The sequence below is a fragment of the Anas platyrhynchos genome, chromosome 3 (assembly GCF_047663525.1).
Source record: "Anas platyrhynchos isolate ZD024472 breed Pekin duck chromosome 3, IASCAAS_PekinDuck_T2T, whole genome shotgun sequence".
Lineage (NCBI taxonomy): Eukaryota > Metazoa > Chordata > Aves > Anseriformes > Anatidae > Anas > Anas platyrhynchos.
Genome location: NC_092589.1, coordinates 113,372,165 through 113,390,496, shown reverse-complemented (window position 1 = coordinate 113,390,496; position 18,332 = coordinate 113,372,165). Strand labels below are relative to the sequence as shown.

Here is an 18,332-nt window from a genome sequence, read left to right as displayed (position 1 = left end):
TGCATAGTGGAACTCCAGCCCCCGCTGGTGGTGGGCTGCATCATCTTGTTGTGCTCTGTGCACAACACAAGGGTCTTCATTACTCCTCCAGAGACACCTGGCTCTTGGGACCACGAACAACCACCCGACTGTGGACCACAGGCACACCAGTGCTCACCAGGTGTCACTGACTACTCCAAAATTGTGTCCAATTTCAATTAATTTCTGATTTCACTGCCCTACGACTTCTGGGTGCTGGATTTATCGAGCAGTTGCCTTTATTCACAGCCACCCTGTAGACAAGGAGCATAACCCTGGGTGCTGGTAACCAGAGAGAAGGCAGCAGGGTCTGAAAGGTGCAGTAAAGGAAAGCTTGATCTATGGTTCTGTAGTGGGTTTACGTGGCAAGAGCGGAACCACGACAGGTTCCCTTTGTGTTCCTTGTGGGAGTTCCTTGTGCTTCCATCCTCTTACATCCTACATCCTCTGCCTGGTGCTCACCTTTCCGAGCAGTCTGTCAGACCTGTGCCAGGTCCACAGCACATTCCCTTCCATTCTAACACCGAGAACAGCAGCTAACACCAGCACCCAGCCCGTTTTCTAGCTGTCAGCCCCACTACCAAGCTCCTTGCCCTTTTGGCTGCACAGGCAGGATAACTGAGGTACGTCTTCCCCGGCTTTCACAGCGTTGCTTCTGCCAACAGCCCAGCTGCAGGGAGTCACCGGCCTCCTGCACTGAAATCCCACCGTGCTTGCTGCAGCCCCCGACCATCCCGTGTCACGTCACTGCCTTCTCTGTTGATCTGCGTTTATAGGATCAGGCAGGGGTTTGGGGAGGGAGAAGTTGAGCGTGTGAATACCTGATAACCACAAAGCATTAACCGATTCTCCTGAGTTTCCTTTTCTCTGCGTTCAGGTGTACAAATCCACAGCTTTGAGCCAGTCGCTGATGTCAACCCAACAGCCCTCAGGAGAGGATTTCAGGGTGTTTCCAGGGAGCTTGCTTGTTTTATGGCTCTTCTTCCACCCCAGCAAGTCACCTCAGGAATTCTGGAGTTTCCCATTCTCTCTTCTGCATTTCTCATTCTCTCTTCTTCCCGGTGAGGGTGACGGAGCACTGGGACAGGCTGCCCAGGGAGGTTGTGGAGTCTCCTTCTCTGGAGATATCCAAGGCCCGTCTGGACGCTGACCTGGGCAGCCTGCTCTAGGGAACCTGCTTTGGAAGGGGTTTGGACCCAGTGATCTCTTGAGCTCCTTTCCAACCCCTACAATTCCGTGATTCTCCATGGCCAGTTCAGCACAGCAGAGACTTTGCCAGGACCTGGAGGTGGCTGTCATTTTGTGTTCAACACACACCTACGACATGGCCAGCAGAGGTGGAATGGCTGAAGCTGACAGGTCACAACGTGCAGATTCTTCTCCATGACTTTGAAGAAGGCCAAAGGGTGAGTTCACTGTGGAAATCTAAGGGACATACTTCCTCCCGGATTGCAGCTGATTTGGGCAGATCAAACAAAAGGATGGACACTCGTCAGCCATCATAAACCTGGTTCTGTTGCCATGATGCCAAGCTGGTGGCCTGAGTTTACCACAGGTGGGGAAAAACATCCTCTAGGCGAAAGAGAGATGATGGAGACTGCTAAGCTATGAAGGAAATCCTGTTCATCGCTTGGTGAATGGAAATGATTCTCCATGCACCAGCAAAGACAAAGAGGCAATCACAAAATCATTAGGGTTGGAAAAGCCCTCCAAGATCACCTGCTCCAACCATCCCCCTGCCACCAATGTCACCACTGAACCCTGTCCCTAAGCACCACATCCAACCTCTCCTTAAACACCCCATTTGGGACAAGAAATGGATCAAGAAATAAACCTGACTTCTTATTCTATGCCTCTATGCCTTCAGAGAAGACACTCATGTCTCCCTGCCATCCAACAACACTGCTGCTGTCCAGTTCGGGTTAGAGATGCTGCTCTATAAACACCTCTGGAATTACACTGGACTCCCACCTTTCCTGCAGAGTGCTGTGGTTCTAGGACCATTCTCCCTCCCCCTGCTGTCCATTCAGTTCTCGGTTTTGCCAATTTGTGTGTTCAGAGCCTGCAAATTCTTGGGCGCAAAGCAGAAAAATGTCTCCTCCTTCATCTCAGGGACTGAGGCGTGTGCTGCTTCTTTTCTTTTTGAATGAAGCCTCACAGTGAGTTAGCATGTTTTATGCAGCAGATTGGGTGCTTAATGGTGTGAAAGCTATCTCATTTCGTACCTTAAGCCTCTAACATACACTCATTTTTGTAACCATACCACTCAGCACTCTCGCTAGTGTCTGAACAATGGTCTTGTAGAGAGTTAAGGTGAAAAAAAGCATTCAGAGCAGCTTCAGAAACTTCTGATCTCAGAAATAAATTGCATGAAAACAGAAAGCTCACTTACTCACCTGTCAATTGTATGGATCCAGCTGACCTTTCCATCACTCAGCCTAGCAGTTTTCTGAAGGGAAAACCTATTGTAACACTTCAAGGCTGTTTTGTGGTTGTTTTTTAAACTACAATATGAAATTCATACGAAGTATGTGATTGAGCACTACACTGTACAGCCACTGGCTGTGCCCCTACTGCATGAGACTTTGAACTGCAGTGCCTTCCCTTCCTTGTCTTCAGAGACCTCGCCAGCAAATACCAGGTCTTAAAGGACCTACATCTCCCCTCCAGGAAATTCCTCCTCTCAAGGAGGAGATTGTTTTGAGTTTTCTGTCTACGACCCAGAAAGGCAAGTAGAAAAGGAGATGAACAAATGATATTTGGTAAGCAACCACAGAAACAAAACCAGCAGAGTTTGGCTTTAAAATATTGTCAAGTGTTTTACTTGAAGTACAGAAGGTGAATAGAGACCAGGGGATGTAGCAGGGATTGAATCCAGCAGCGATTCTTATAAGGTGCAACACTGACTTAAGGAATTAGTCTTCAGATCTGCAGGGCCCTTCCTGCAAACCCAGTGACCTGAAACGCAAGGTGCCAGGCCTCAGGAACTCCCCAGGGACAGATGTCCGAGGTGGTATTCACCTGTTAAAGCGGGGGACTCAGCACAAGCGATCTAATCCACCTAAGCCGTGACAGGTCAGCAAGCTCAGGGGCAGGCAGTGCCTCGGGGTGGGAGGACACAGCTAGCGAGATGGACCAACCCTCTCTGACAGTGCCCGATGGGCAATGATAGCTCATCGATGTGCTTAGCTGTGACCTGCAGGCACACCGATTGCCAGCAGGAATGCGTCACCAGGTGGTACAACCTTGGAAGTTTTTGGTATTGTTTTTAGGCAGAAACCACAGGAGGCATGAAACTGGAAGAGTGACCAGCTCAGCTACAGACTATACCAGCAAACAGCCTGGCATAGAAGATTTGGGAAAAAAAAATCAAGCCTACTTCAAGAAAGGGCAAGGAATGGGCATGGTTTGCTTTACAGACGACTCCCCAGGGACATGCGTTTCTGTTATCCTTTTCTTCCTCTTACTTGTGTAAATCCATTTGTTGGAACTGCTTGTGTGTAGGTGGGGAAGTGCTGTCCATTAAGCACCCAGCTGGTTTAATCCAATCTCCCATGTTCTTGTGATTGTATTTGGGTATTACTTGAATGAGAGCCCCTGGGGACTGAACTTGGCCCCAGTTACTGACAATCAGTGCAAGGCAGGAGGTAGACATTAGATTAGCATTTAATCTGAATGGTTGTCAGCATAAGAATCTGCTTCTTCCAGTCACATGTTCTGAACATACATACACAGGACACATCATTTTAAAATGACAAGAAGATATTCAAAGTTCATTTGTTTTACAGCATCAACAATGAGCCCTAAAAAGCAAAATTGCCAAAAAAATCTTACTTTGCACTTACTTCTTCCATTCTCTTTGCTTAGAAAAAAATACATTCGTTTTCTTAACAAAAGTACAACTCTGGTAATCAAATAAAATACCTGAGATTTTCAAAATATAAAAATATTTTGCTACATTTAAGCAATGGAGGTTTTCAATTGTATTTTGATGCTACTACTACATGCAAAGCGAAGACTAAGTGCATCTCTGTTAGGTAAATATCACATTGCCTCACTGGAGCAGAGGAGTAAAGTTTACAATCAATCAACCGAGTTTACCTTTGCAAGAGACAGAAGTCAGGATAGGGGTATTGCAAAGTTTAGAGGCAACTGCACAACTGATCTAGAAATAATATCTCAGGCCACATTCAAATTCTTCCAATCCACCACAGCCAGCAGTTTCTGCAATCCTTTTATCACTGGGCTAAGTTTTTGGTTTATGTAAACTGACAGAATCAGTGCCTTGGAGCTACAGATTTATAGTAGCTGAAAACAAAAAACATTTTAAAAATAAATAGGCTTTACTAGGACTTCTGGTCGTTTTTAAAGAAGACTGTTCAGACAGACATAAATGTTATGGAATAAAACAAATCCCCTAAAATGTTTTCTATGATGTTTCTGGAGCTATGTGATATTACTACATCATTTACCCACTTCAAAATGAAGTGTTTCTGCTATTTCAAATTCTATTAAACTCAGAAATGTAAACGGGCTTATGGTTTTTATTGTTGTAAACACAAATGCCCCAGGCAGTAGAAATCTTGGCTTGTTCAAGAACTGAAACCAAAAAAACCCACATCCCTAGATGTCAATTCAATACAAGCCTCAGACATCATTAACTCTTACCCACGCACACTCAAAATACGCCCTTAAAGGCTTGCTCATTATCAAGCGTTTTTCTGAACTAGGACAGTTCATTAAGCCTTAGACTTCCAACTTGCCTGAAAAGGTTTCTGCGTTAACGAGATACTCTGTGGATGCAGTGATTTTATTTTGCAGTGTCTTTCAGTCAAAGCTTTTCCAGTTTCCAGTCCCAGCACTGAGTCACTTCCCCAGATGTCCCTGAGCAAATTGCTTATTGCACTGCCTCCAGTGACACCCACAGGAGTACCCACAGGTGCTCCTACACGTGGTGGGCTACTCCTTCTAAGGCACTTCTAGTCCAAAATTAAGGCACCCTCCCATATATTTGTACAGGGAAGCCAGTGGGCCATAAATTCATGTCTTGTTTTGCACTGTGCTAATTTCTTTATGTGAAGGAGCCTTCAACTCCTGGATTCATCACTCTCCCCCCCAAATTTAGATATCTGTCTTCAGAGTCCAGGCATTTTAGCCTGAACTTGGAAGCAGCCTCTGGAGGTGTCTGTCTCTCCACTGACTCCACAAGAAGCCCAGAATGCCTAAGCCTGAATTTAACTGCCCCGGAAAGTGCCTGAGGTGTACCTTTTATCTACAAAATATGTTCAGCAGCATGAATCTATAGTAGAAATGAGGTTTTAGATAAGGTATCTAAAGCCATAATGAGATCCCTGAGTGAAAAGAATCACCACTTCAAAGTCATGTGTAACCTCATTATTACAAAACACTGCGCAAGCTGAGATTAACAGCGATGCCATGGTGTTTCGTAAGGCTGACAAAACCCACAGGAAAACCAGGTGGGTACCATGATTGCTTAAAGACCAAAGTTACAGAAATTTGAAGGGCCTACCTAATATTTGGAAGAGACTACAGATTTTAGGCACCTTGAGTGAAGATATTGTTTTTGAAATTAAGTCCTCACACTCTGACAAAGATCAGTATAAAGGTGTGTGATGCAAGGAACTCCAACAATGGGAAATGCAAGGTTCTGTTTCATCTAAAATCTATAAAGTTAAATTATATCAAATCTCTTTCAGAATAACCCTTTGTGAGAAAATCCTCAAAATATCTCTGCATCTGTGATTTGCTTCATTTCAAAACAAAATAAATCCTATATTTTTATGGCATACTTCAGGATTTCAAAGTGCTTTCCAAATACGCTAGCGTGCAATGTATAGGTAGAAATTAAGTTCAAAATCTACCCCAATCTCTGAGGTTGAAACATATCACAAGGTATATTTGGGTAGTATACCACATTTACACTTTTTCCCTTGGCCTACAAGTTCATAGACCCTCCTGTTGCAACAAATCAGTTTTATGTTATCATTGAAAAACAAACAAAAAAAGGCAAACCTTCATTAACTTGTACTTCTGCATGGTTGTAATGTCTCTTTTAGGACAGTGCATTGAGTTGTATTTATTTTTTACATGGTGATGTTCCTCTCTTGATTTAATTACCGACTATCATTCTTTATCGTTTCTCACAATGCATGGAAATGACAGAGAAGGCTTTCATGGAGTTTCTGTGCAGGGTGCGAGACTGAGTTTAAAAAGTCGTGGTGTTCAGAGCTTTCAGACCGAGGTGTCCTCTGTGTGCTCATCCAGGTTCTCTGTGCTTTGATGGGTCCTTCTGTTAAAAGCAGGACAAACGATGTGTGAGCAGACTTCTGGCTTTTAGTGCTAGCTAGACAGGTCACAGTTTGGCAAGCTCAAACAAGTAAGACAATTGAGAACCAACATCAAGATGTGGTTGTTATGGACCGGGAATAAGGTGCCTACACAGAGGAGCCAGTGCCATTTTAGATTGCTTAGCCTGTTCCCTCTGGTCTGCAGCTGCCACGCAAAAAGGAGCTGGTGCCTGAGAGGCCTGTGTCATATCTGCCAACCCCCATAGAGATATCTTAGATACCATAGGGCGATGAAGTGGTCCCAGGAATCCATGCACTGGAATTGATCCCTTAGCATGGAAACTTGTTTCCAACTCCAGTAAGTTGGTATGATAAAAACACACCAAGAGTAACAACTTACTTTAATATTTAATCCAGCAGTCTTCTAGGATTGACTGCACATGCTATGTATGTCTTATGCATGTCCTCAGTATACCAGGCCCTTATTTAACAGAGGTGGATGATTTTGAGCTAAGCAAGGTTTTCTTTAGAGAAGGACAGAGAGGGGAGAAAGGGGATGAAGGGTATGAGATAGAGAAAAAAGGGAATGAATGCTCAAAGCTGTCCTTTCTTTTTGTCCCACAATCTTTCCTGCCTACTCACCCAAATTGTTTGGATGTTTCTTACATGCCATAAACAACAAGAATGCTGACAATAATCCTGTTTTCTTCTATACACAAGAAAACTGTAACTATTCACATTTTCTCCAGTAATTTAGCCTGGCTAGAAAATTCTTCATTTTTGGATTGAAACACTGTACAACAATAGTGCTCTGTGTGCCTCCCTCAAAGAAGTAAAACAGAGCAGCTGATATATCTGAAAAATGGCCCTCTAAAGAGCTAGTACAATGCTACAAAAATAAGGTACTAGAGCATGTAATGGTATCATTCCGTTAATAATTCAACTAATAGAGTGTTGTTTTGTTTTGTGGTAAGGAATATAGAGGTATATGTTGGTAGCTAGTAATTTTTCTCCAATATGACTAGGAGCTGCCGTGAGGATGTTACTGCTGTTTGCAGCTAGTTTAAACCTACCTTAACACTTCCAGTGCAAGCTTTGTTTCTCTCCGACTTTCTTCAGTGATTGGGTAGAAGAGAAGTATAAACAAACCTCCAAGGATGAGGACAGCAGGAACTGCTCCAATGAGGATTTTCAGCGTGAGGATCACATCATTGGATTGTCTGCATAGCCCTGGCTTGTAACCAGTAAACCTAAACAAATGGAAATAACAGTGGTGTGCATATGTCCAAAATTTAAAAGCTCTTAGTCATTTGAAGGTCCCCATCTTAGATTACTCCTTGCTGGCAATGCTCTTTAAGACTCTTCACCCATTTCTTTTCTATACCTCTCTTTTTCCTACCCACCCCTACATGTTTCACTTCTTGTTTTTCAAATCCTGTGTCTGTGGTGTTTCAGATAACAACGTTATCTCTGTATTTTCTCATTATTATTATATAACATCTAATTAGTTAGAGGAGGATGGAATCTCAGGTAATGAAGTTGGTCTGATACGTGACTCCTATTAGTATTCAGCAAAGTATTCAGGTTCAGCTTTAAAAGTATGCAAATAATCTGACCAATTTCAATAGCAATACTTAACTTTAATTTAAACACACACTTAAGTACTCTGCTCAACACAGACAAATTTACTCAAGTGCTCAGAATTAGGTACACACACTTCATTAATACAGGGGCTTCCATGCAGTCCCACAACTGCTGATATACTCAATTTCCCATTCCAAATTTGTGGAATGAGCTTATTTTCCTCTGAACATGCAGCTATGAAAGCTACAGCTCATTTGTCATTAGCCTGCCTTCTATGCTCTCCCACAAACACTTGCCTTGGGAAATTGCTGAGAGCTAACTGGGATGGAGTAGTAAAGGGGCTAATTGGTAAACAATAATTGGCTTGTTTAAAACTATTCCTAAATAGTCACTAAATACTAGCAGATTTAGGTGGGGCAGGAAAGCAGGTAGAGAAAGGGAAGGTGTTGTATCTTCCATAAATGTTGTCACAGTTTGTTACAGATACAGCCACAACTGGTTTATGCAGTAAGCCTCACTCAGCCTTCATCCTGTCATTTTGGCTCTTTGGTTTTCAAATGACAGCCGTAATTGCAGACAGTTTAATCATGGCTGGGGCCTGGGATCTGATGTTCTGAGCTGCAGATAAACCGAGCTCTTTATCAAAAGCAAAATTAAAGAACTGTCTGCAGAGAAACAGAGCAGGTTAGAGGTGCCTGGTGAAGTTTCCTTCTTTTCAAACACCAATCCAGAAGACCTGCCCAATTACAGAGCCTTCTTCATTAATTTGGAAAGTGATTTCTGACCTCACGCTTTCTTCAACACGTAACAATGTTGGTCAAACCTTTTGTCACATAAACAAACAAACAACATTTAACAAACAAGGGTGTTAGCAGTAAGCACCTAAACATCCTAGGCCCAAAAGGTTCAGCCAAGCACTGCCCATTATTCAGCAGTTTCAGCTGCAGGCCCTGAAGCATTCTGCTTATCAAAACCTCTGACTTGGAGCCAAGAGCTAAGTAATATTTCAGACAAGTTAACTTCTAAGTGTTCGTTGCATATTTGAGTGCCATGCATCTACTGAAACCTAGCAGCTGCAGGCAGAGGCCCTTTCTGCTAGGTCATGTACAAACACAGGGCAGATGGCCACCGCTTTCCCAACCTGGCCTTCTAGTCAGAACACACAAGGCAAGCAGCGGGAGGAGAACATAAAGCATCTTCCAGACTGACATCTTCTAGGTGATGCTCAGAGCTGTGAGGAAGGTTCTGTTTCCTAAAACCATGCAAAAATCTGTGATACTTTCATGCAAAACAAGCCACATGCACCCTGCACCACTCCTGCAATCTGAGTAAAGACTTACAAATTCATATACGTCGTCCAACCCAGGTGCAACTGGGATTGCTCAAAAGAGGTGTATCTCTCACAGGGGACCTTCAGTTGCTAAGCTTTCATGTTCAGTTCTTTATTCATACAAGCCACTAAAATTTACAAGAATAATTTGGAAAAAGTAACATCTAAAGAGGAGTCAGTTTTTTTCTGAACTGAAACATGCTAGGGTAGGTGGCTTAATGCTCAGTGCTCTGGCCTCGATGATAACAATCCTGTCTTTAGTGGGCAGCCAACTGGAGCTGCTGGCACTTTCAGGCTCAGGGCAAAAAGGCAATTAACTCTACAGGATAAAGGCAGAACGCTTTCAGAGCAGATCCACTAAATGGAAGCACAAGGTTACTTACTCCAGGCTGGCAGCAGAAATTCCTAAGCCAATTCCTGCTGATATCTTGGTAAAGAAAACATAAGAAGAGTAGAAAATGGTTTCTTGTCCTTTTCCATGAGGATTCTGCAGGCGGAAGTTATCGACAACATCAGGCAGCATTGACCTAGAGATGAGCAAGATAAGATCAAAACTCAAGCCGCAGTCTCTTCTCAAAGCTCAAACTTACTGAAAGAACCTCTCCCCTCCACTTTCTAAGATCTGATTGATGTAATAAGTGATGAAGACAAGAGAATCCACTTCAAAAAGTCCTACTGCTGGACAGGAGGGCAAAAATCTTTGGAAGAAATGCACAGCCGTGTATTAGCATGTAGACAAACAGTAGAAAAATTATCAAACACTTTCTGGGAGGTGACAGAATTTCTTAGATTGACTGTCATTCCAGCAGAAGTTGTGATATCAAAGAAAAACCCAACACCTTACCATTTCAAGGGACTCAATCTCTGAACAGTTTTATTCTGAAATAACTCTTGACAAGCTAATAAAATTTTCTGAAACCAACAGGCCCATTCTCTCTCTACTTCAAAGAGACTGTGTTTGGTGATGGGAATCTGAATGAAAGCTGTACAAATGGCAACTGTGAGTTGACATTTTTTTTCTCCAATATATGTCATGATTTACTGTTGGAAAAAAAGCTTCTGCCCCCCTGTGCAGAAATGTGTGTATAGTCTGACAGCTTATCTCACACTCTGTTTCTATGATCTCTTGGAGTTTCAGCGTTTTCAGGGAATTGTCCAAATGAGTAATACAAAACAGCTCTCAGCAACAGTCGTGCCTTTGGGTCAATTTGACCTGAACAATAATTATCCCCTCTGCAAAGGACATTTCCCATCCTGCTCAATCTTGAGCAATTTCTTCCCACATATTTTCAGTCCTCAAGAGCCACGTTGAAGTCTCAGTTTCTTTTACCCATACTCTTGTGGTATTTAATCCGTAACACAGGACTGCTCAAAAGGGTTTCAAAGCTTGACTTATATTTTCTCTGCTACCCTCTAACCTTTTGTCCCCCTCTACTCTGCCCTCGTGAAGCCCCCACTGCATCGAGGTCTCCACTCAGAGGGTGGTAAGGCACTGGCACAGGGAAGCTGTGGATGCCCCATTCCTGAAAGTGTTCAAGGCCAGGTTAGATGAGGCCCTGATCCAGAGGGAGATGTCCCTGCCCATGGCAGCAGGTTGGAAATAGATGATTTTTAAGGTCTCTTCCAACTCAAACCATTCTATGATTCCATCTATGATTCTATGATATGCCTCTTTGAGAGGCAAATTACATGCAGTACCCACTTACATATAGACATATACCCCTTCCCCACCTCAAATGCAAAATTCTCCTACCATGGCAACAGCAGAGATGCTGCAATGCTCAGACCAGAGACAAAGGCCACGAAGTATGCCAGGATCGGGTTTGGAATGGTCACTAGCATGACTGCAAAAGGAATCATCCACTGAGGAAGAAGAAAAAAAGTACACATAACTTACTTACAGTAAGCACTAAATATATGTCATACATTTAGTGATATATGAACTGTTCCTTTCAAAGTGTAAGATTGTGCAGTGAAATGATGGTTCACATGCACCAAAGCCTAATGCTTGAGTAGTTTGGTGAAATGACATTTCTAAAGAGCTCTGAGCCAACCTGGATTTACCTGCCCATGAGAATCAGAGAAAATCAGGAGTAGCAATGTTACTGCCTTCTCTGCTAGCATTATTAGGGTTATAGCTGCACCAGTAAATTAAACAGTCCCAAGAGCCTATTTATCAGTCATGAAGCCAACTGGCAGACCCTGGCCACATTCAAACCACTAAATTCTCCTAATCACTGAAAAAAGGGTGCCCATATGTTGTGGTTTAGCCCCAGCAGGCAGCTAAGCCCCATGCAGCTGCTCACTCACTCTGCCCAGGTGGGATGGGGGAGAGAATCAGAAAGGTAACTGTGACAACTGATAGGCTGAGATAAAAGCATTCCCTAGGTAAAGCAAAAGCCACATGTGCAAGCAAAGTGAAGCAAAACCAGGAATTCACTGGCTACTTCCCATCGGCAGGCAGGTGCTCAGCCACTTCCAGGAGAGCAGGGCTCACCACGTGTAACATTTTCTTGGAAGGACAAACACCATCGCTCCAAAAATCTCCCTTCCTCCTTCTTTCCTGCTTTTATTGCTGAGCATGATACCATGTGATGTGGGACATCCCTTTGGGCAGCCTGGGCCAGCTGTCCTGGCTGTGTTCCCTCCCAGCTCCTGGTGCATCCCCAGCCCCTCACTGGCAGGGCAGCAAGAGGAGCTGAAGGGTCCTTGGCTGTGTGTGAGCACAGCTCTGCAACACTGGTGCAGCATCACCACTATTTTCATCACAAATCTAAATTAATTCTGTCCCAGCCAAAACCATGACACCATAGAAATGATTTTTGTGAAAAGCACCTTAAATGATCAAGTTCCCAAACTGTGCCCAGATACTTCCTAATCTGTTTGTGCTGGCATTTTCCTGACTATTTAGTAATAGAGATGACCAAATGCCAGTTACAACTCAGGTCACTACACTGTGTTTCAAGGGAAAGAAAAGAGGTTCAGTGGTTAATTTAACTTGCAAATAACCTGTTTCAGAGATCAAATTAAGTCTTGAATGAAAAGAGTTTGCTTATGCCTTCATATCCAATGACTACTTTGAAGCAGTCTGGGTACTTGGCAGTACCTAAAGCCAGGAAGGCGGCGTGGTTTGCTTCACTCCACACAGCCAGACACACTAAGGACGTTGCACAAGTCACTGAGACTCCCCTCGAAACTAAACTAATTTGGGCTGCTCAGGATGTGTTTTCTGGCGGTACTTAAAACCACCAGATTTCTTCCACTTCCACTTGAGGCAACGGGCTTACAGGCTTGAAAATCCACTATTTCAAATGCTGATTGAATGCACACAGTCCAGCTGTCCCATATCCATCACATGCTCCATCTCCCACGCCTGTGAACCATGGGCATGGCACACGTAGGATCCAGGACCAGAGGCTTATCTACAGGGCTTTTTAATGATGGGGGATTAGTTTAACATTAAGTGTTTCAATCCTCTATAGTCGCAGTTGGGGAGCTGAGGGTATGAGAAGAGCTTTCACGGCAAGTGATTCCCCTAAGCACTGCTATTTACAGTTCGGTATGATAAGTGATTCTGGGAGTCCTGGAGTCTAATCCATTATGTTTATGTTTTAAATGCATTTCCCATCTAAAGCATTTTCTCCTAACCTAAGGAGGCAGAAAATAACCTTTCCTGACTGCGAGTTCCCAGCACAGACAGATAATCCTTGCATTAGCCCGGTGTTGTGGCAAAATCATTATTTCACCACAAGAGAGCACTCCAGCAATACAAGTTTTTATGTTGGCTGTGAGCAGTTTTATGACAGGCTTACGCTCCACATGGGGCCCCCACTCAGAAACCAAAGCACTTAAACAAAAATCGAGATCGATAATAATAATCATGGTAATTGTAATTTTCTACTGAAAGAGAAGCACGACCCACAAGACTAGGTTGCAATGCCCCAGAGTTTCACTCCGGCAATGGTAGTGCAATCATGGGGGCAGTGTTCCTGCTGCAATAAACAGCTAATGAGTCTCACTCCTTCCTGCTTGTAAAGCAAAAAAAAAAAGCTCTGCTATTGGCACCCTGCTCCCTTGTCACGGGGCTGCTGCACTGAGAGTCATAAACAATAGCCCGCAGTTGTCATCTCTTTTTCTTCCATTCACGTTTATGGAAGAGGAACCTTCTGGGATGGGAAAGGTGTTGCTGAGCTGTGCAGCAGCTCATTATGAAGGGCAGATTTAGGAAAATGTGCAGCCAGAATGTGAGCAGAAAGGGAGATAGGAAAGTGGTAAAAGGGTCCACACAAGGGCACACCTCCCTGCCAAGCAGTGCTGAGAAATGGCAATCAGACAGTGGGGTACGGGTTGTGAGATGAACAGATTGGGGAAATTTGGGGATTTTTTAAAATTTTTTTACTAAGTTCTCCTAAACCCACATGGATACAGAGGGCCCAAAATGCCAGTGAGACCCCCTTCTTAAGGAACTTTGCTGCCTCCCTGAGGCCCTAGTTAAAGATGTTAGAAGAAAACTTCCTAGCCTGATACGGACCTCATATTATTATTTATTATTACTTTTTCATCTAGGCAGTGATGAAGTTGCAAATGAGAAGCCCAAGGGCAATCAAAAGAGGCTTCGGGGCTTTGGGACTACTGTTTAAGGGATCAGGAGCACAGGTAATGTTTTCCTGTATCCTGCCAGCTGCAGGGAGTGATATTGTAAGAAATGGACAGATCCAGCTTATCTGGCTCCAAGGCTGATGTCACTAGCTGAATTTTGGCTGTTTTTTTTCTTTTTTATTTGACCGTGGGGTTGGTCTAGACAACACCAGGCCTGCTGGTGCCTGATGGGATACGCTTCTCTCAAAAGGGGAAAAGGATTTTTGCTCAAGAGTTAGCAGGGCTGATTGAAAGAGCTTTAAACTGGATTTAAAGGGAGAAAGGAATAAAATCAGGCTCATTTATTTTTCAACTGTCTTGGGAATCTGGAGAGGTCCCAGGTGACTGGAAGCTGGCAAATGTTGTCCCAGTTTTTGAGAAAGGCAAGAAAAGAAGGCCCTGGTAATTACAGGCCTGTCAGTCTCATTTCAGTGCATGGTAAAATTATGAAGAAGATTTTTCTGGGAGTTACTGCAAAACACCTGAAAGGCAATGCCACCATTGTCATTGCCAACAGAGGTCCACAATGGGAAAGTCCTGCTTAATTAACTTAATTTCCTTTTATGACAGTTACCCATCTAGCTGACCAAATGGAGCCAGCTGACGCACCCATGCTGTCTCCAAGAATCTTTAGAATCTCCAAGAATCTTTAATACTCAAACACGAGAGAGAGAGGTTCCATTTTTCAGACACGTTGCCCAAACCACAAATCAATAGTTGCCACATTTACAATTTCTAATGACAATTATACCTCCAGTCACTGAGAGACTTACTGATTTTAAGTTCAGTGTTTGCCCCATGAGGACAGAGCAGACAATCTAAGTGTAACAAAGCCTATGGAAGCAGAAGCAAGTAAACTGCAGGGCATAATTTCTACCCTGTGCATCAACCTGACCATGGGAAGGATCCTGCTTGGGTATGGCCCTATACTTCCAGGGAATCTAGGCTTTGAACTTCCAGTCAGTGTAGATACTTAGCACGTAGCTGATTGATCATCTCTTGGGGGGAATTAACTGAAAGGGAGAAATACCAGTGGAAGGAAGCCAGGATTCTTGTAACCTATCAACCTACCCTGCTCTCTACACAGTGAGGTTTCCTCAACATAGAAATGCTTTTACAGGAAAGTGAATCTGGAGCAGTTCTATTTATTCATTTTTCTCCAGAAAACTTTATTTCACATTACCTCTTCACCCTGAAAGCTGAGCAGAATTTTAGAGAAAAACTTGTTTTTCTCCTGCCTTCTTCCCTTCCAGATGAACACACCTGAGTGACAAACATCACAGCCTTGGATGATGTGGTTTGTTTCACAGTGAGAGAGGTTAGTTGTACAGATCACACAAGGTGGTAGTATGGGAAGCCCCTGTGATGCATTGCCAGACACAAAGTCAGACAGTGAGCACACGGGAAGCATTCACAGTCCCTTGGGAAATGTCTATAAGGTGAAATAGAGAGGTGGCTTTTTTTCAGACCAACTCCTGCTTAGACCATAATGCAGTCAAGGAACTCAACTGTAAAATTAAGTTAAACTATGTTTACAGAGGTGCTGACAGGCTCTCCAGTCATGTTAAACTGAATTTACAGAGCCAAGCTGGTTGAAGAAAGCATAGCCAAATAGGCAGAGGAAGAGATTTCCTAAGGAGGTAATCTGCATTTCCTGGTCCACTCAATGGTCCTATGCTGCTTTTGGCAATTCTCTTTTCTCCACTGGTAAAAAGAAATGAGGATGGGACTTAGATTCCAGATGTCGCTTCAAAACACATAACAGTTCAGCTTATTTGGCATATGGGTTTTAAAGTTACTTCTGATTCTTTGGAAGTCATTCCAACACACAGATTGTAATTGCAAAGAATAATAACTATGATATCTATTCAGTTATGTTCAACAATAACTATTGTTGATAACTATTCAGTTATGTTCAACAACTGTCTCCAGATCTAAACTCTTCAGCTTTGTTCAGACTTTGACATATAACTTCAGCCTGGATTTTCCAAGTCCCCATGCTTTGTTGTACACAAGGCAGACAATTTCCTTCTTTCCTCTTTCACAAGTAATTGAAGGTAAACAGGGGAAAATGGGGAGGAACAGGCCTATACAATGATTCACTGAGGATGATGACAGAAAATTGCTGCTGTCTGCACTAAGTGAAGGACTTAAAGTAATCCATCAGAGGCAAGGGCAGACTCCCTGAGCTGGCTTTGTAGAGCTGTGTCAAAGTTAAAGTAGGCTTTTTTTCCCAGGCAGGTCAGGCAATTTCTTTTACTTCAGTAATAACTGTCCCTCTCCATCCAAGGGACGTGGGCACCCCTCTCTCCTTAGGTTTCTAGAGTAGGATGTGGAACAGACTCCTGTTTCCTCCTCTGTGACTGAATTAAAAATGCAGTCAGCTTAGCATCATACATAAAGACAAAACTAGTCTTGTAAAACAGATAACTTGTCAACCTGAGACAACACAGATCTGAATTTATAAAACATCATTCGGGCTCATTTCTGAGAGCGGTGTAATGCAAATCTTGGGCAAATTCTTAGCAACAGCAAAAAAAAGGCTGAGATATCCCTTCAGCATTGACCCATTTCTCAAAAGTTTCTCTTGAAAGCTTGGAATCCGTCTGAAATTTGGTGTAACAATTATAAAACAAACTAAAACTGAGTGAGTTTCTTGTAGCTTAAGGTTATAAGCACTAGAAATAGTTCTTGAAGTGGCTCCAATTGTCACAGTAAGTGAGCACAAGCAGATTTCTTTTCTCTAAGGATTTGCTTACCGAAATCCCACATGCTGCACACTTCTTGCCAAATCGCTGCAGAAACTTCTGCCAGAAGGGAATGCTCACAGCTGCTGATACCTACAATTAACAAAAAAGCAAATCTGTGTTGTGCTTACTATCACTGTCTTCGTACACAGGCTGTAGAGTTCACAGATATCTTTCTGTCTAGTGCATGAGGGTCTGCAAGGCAAATGAACATGCAGATTACTGTTTCTCCTTATCCCTCTCCAAGGGATTTGTCTGATTCATTATGATGTTACAAATGAAAACTACCCATGAGAGGCTTTTCCATAATCAAATATCAGCAGACAATAACTTAAGCTTTCCTTTTCGTGTTGTAAGCCACATCAGTTAAAGCTATACAGTCATTAGAGTCCAAGCTTATTGCAAATAGTCAAACTTTGTGCCAATGCCTTTTGCCTCGTGCTCTGAAACTGAGACATGATAATTTTATTAAGCCCTACCCCGCCGTACAGGAAGAAAACTGAAGCACAAGATACACTTATCTTAAGGCATACTTAAAGTACATATTTCACCCTACATGTTTATTCTCAGGAACAACCTCTAAGGGAGGTAGTCACTTATAATCAACATTACCATACCATACATGTATGTTATAACACTCACCTGATAGCAATTAACAACTATAGGCAACATAGTACTAATGCACTAAAATATTTCTACTAACAACAGTCTTACAACTGATTTACATTCAAATGTCAATTCACTGTTGCAGCTATATTACACTTTTCGCTGACTTTGCTTCCACTTCTTGGTGTCCATTACTTGCAGAGCCTTAAGATACCCAACAGTTAGCTATTTCTCTCTAGCATTTTGGTTTTATTACTGGAAAAGATCTGTCTTATAATGTAGGAAAGGAAGAATCAAAAAGAATCATCAAAAGGATATCAAAAAAGGATAGATCCTATCAAATTCTGCTATCAAGTCCTACCAGTTTTGATATCTTATCAAAACAGGATAGAAAGGCTTGGAGGCTGGAACCAAGAAGTGGAAATGAAATTGCCCTAAAGTGGTTCCACAAAATCTCTGTACCACATTGGTCAGAAATCATGCAACACCTTCCTTGAAAAAGGCTGTTGCAGTGTTCTATGTGGTAGACGTAGATTCCACAGAATATTCAAAATATGCAGTAGAAAGACATCCCAGTAACTATGCAACAATAAACTGTTGACTTGTGCTAAAAAGACTTTGGTCAGAAGGATGAAGACTGCAGTTTTCTACTAATCCTACTTGTAATTGTAAAGTAAACCATACACTACAGCAGCAGTGTGTAACCGAGTTATAGATATCACCTAAACATAGCAGAATTCTACCTCTGCATGTCAAGAAAAAGGGTTCTGTAAAGAAATCTTTTTATCACACTGTCAATTGCTCTAGAGAAGAATCTTCATGTCTTGTCTCTAGATAGTTTAAATATTTATCCTTGAGAGTTACCTGGCCCAGAATGCTCACGCGTATGAATGCTCAAAGGTTGTTTAATTCTCTGCTTATCAGACTGGGGAAGGGGAAAGAGGAGCTAAAATTCCAGACCTCATTCCTGTCTGCATCTTTTGTTTTTCATAGGAGCAGAAAGTGACTCACAGATAAAATCAACAAGGAATGAATTAAAAGCTTAAAAATTACAGTAGGAAGTGTCAGCTTTATTCCAAACACACAATACAAATGATGGTA

At 42.7% G+C, this 18,332-nt stretch overlaps 1 protein-coding gene across 1 annotated transcript in view; it reads right to left on the bottom strand.

Annotated features, from left to right (window-relative positions):
* Positions 1 to 6,056: 6,056 nt before the first annotated feature.
* Positions 6,057 to 18,332, bottom strand: part of MFSD2B (MFSD2 lysolipid transporter B, sphingolipid) — a 38,755-nt gene continuing 26,479 nt past the window's right edge. Inside the window, exons 10-14 of the mRNA XM_005012908.6 lie at positions 16,638 to 16,718; positions 10,994 to 11,103; positions 9,624 to 9,767; positions 7,400 to 7,576; positions 6,057 to 6,328 (exon numbers count right to left, since the gene is read on the bottom strand). Of these exons, the coding sequence (XP_005012965.3) occupies positions 6,271 to 6,328; positions 7,400 to 7,576; positions 9,624 to 9,767; positions 10,994 to 11,103; positions 16,638 to 16,718 (570 nt within the window). The 3' untranslated portion in view covers positions 6,057 to 6,270. The remainder of the gene's footprint in view (positions 6,329 to 7,399; positions 7,577 to 9,623; positions 9,768 to 10,993; positions 11,104 to 16,637; positions 16,719 to 18,332) is intronic.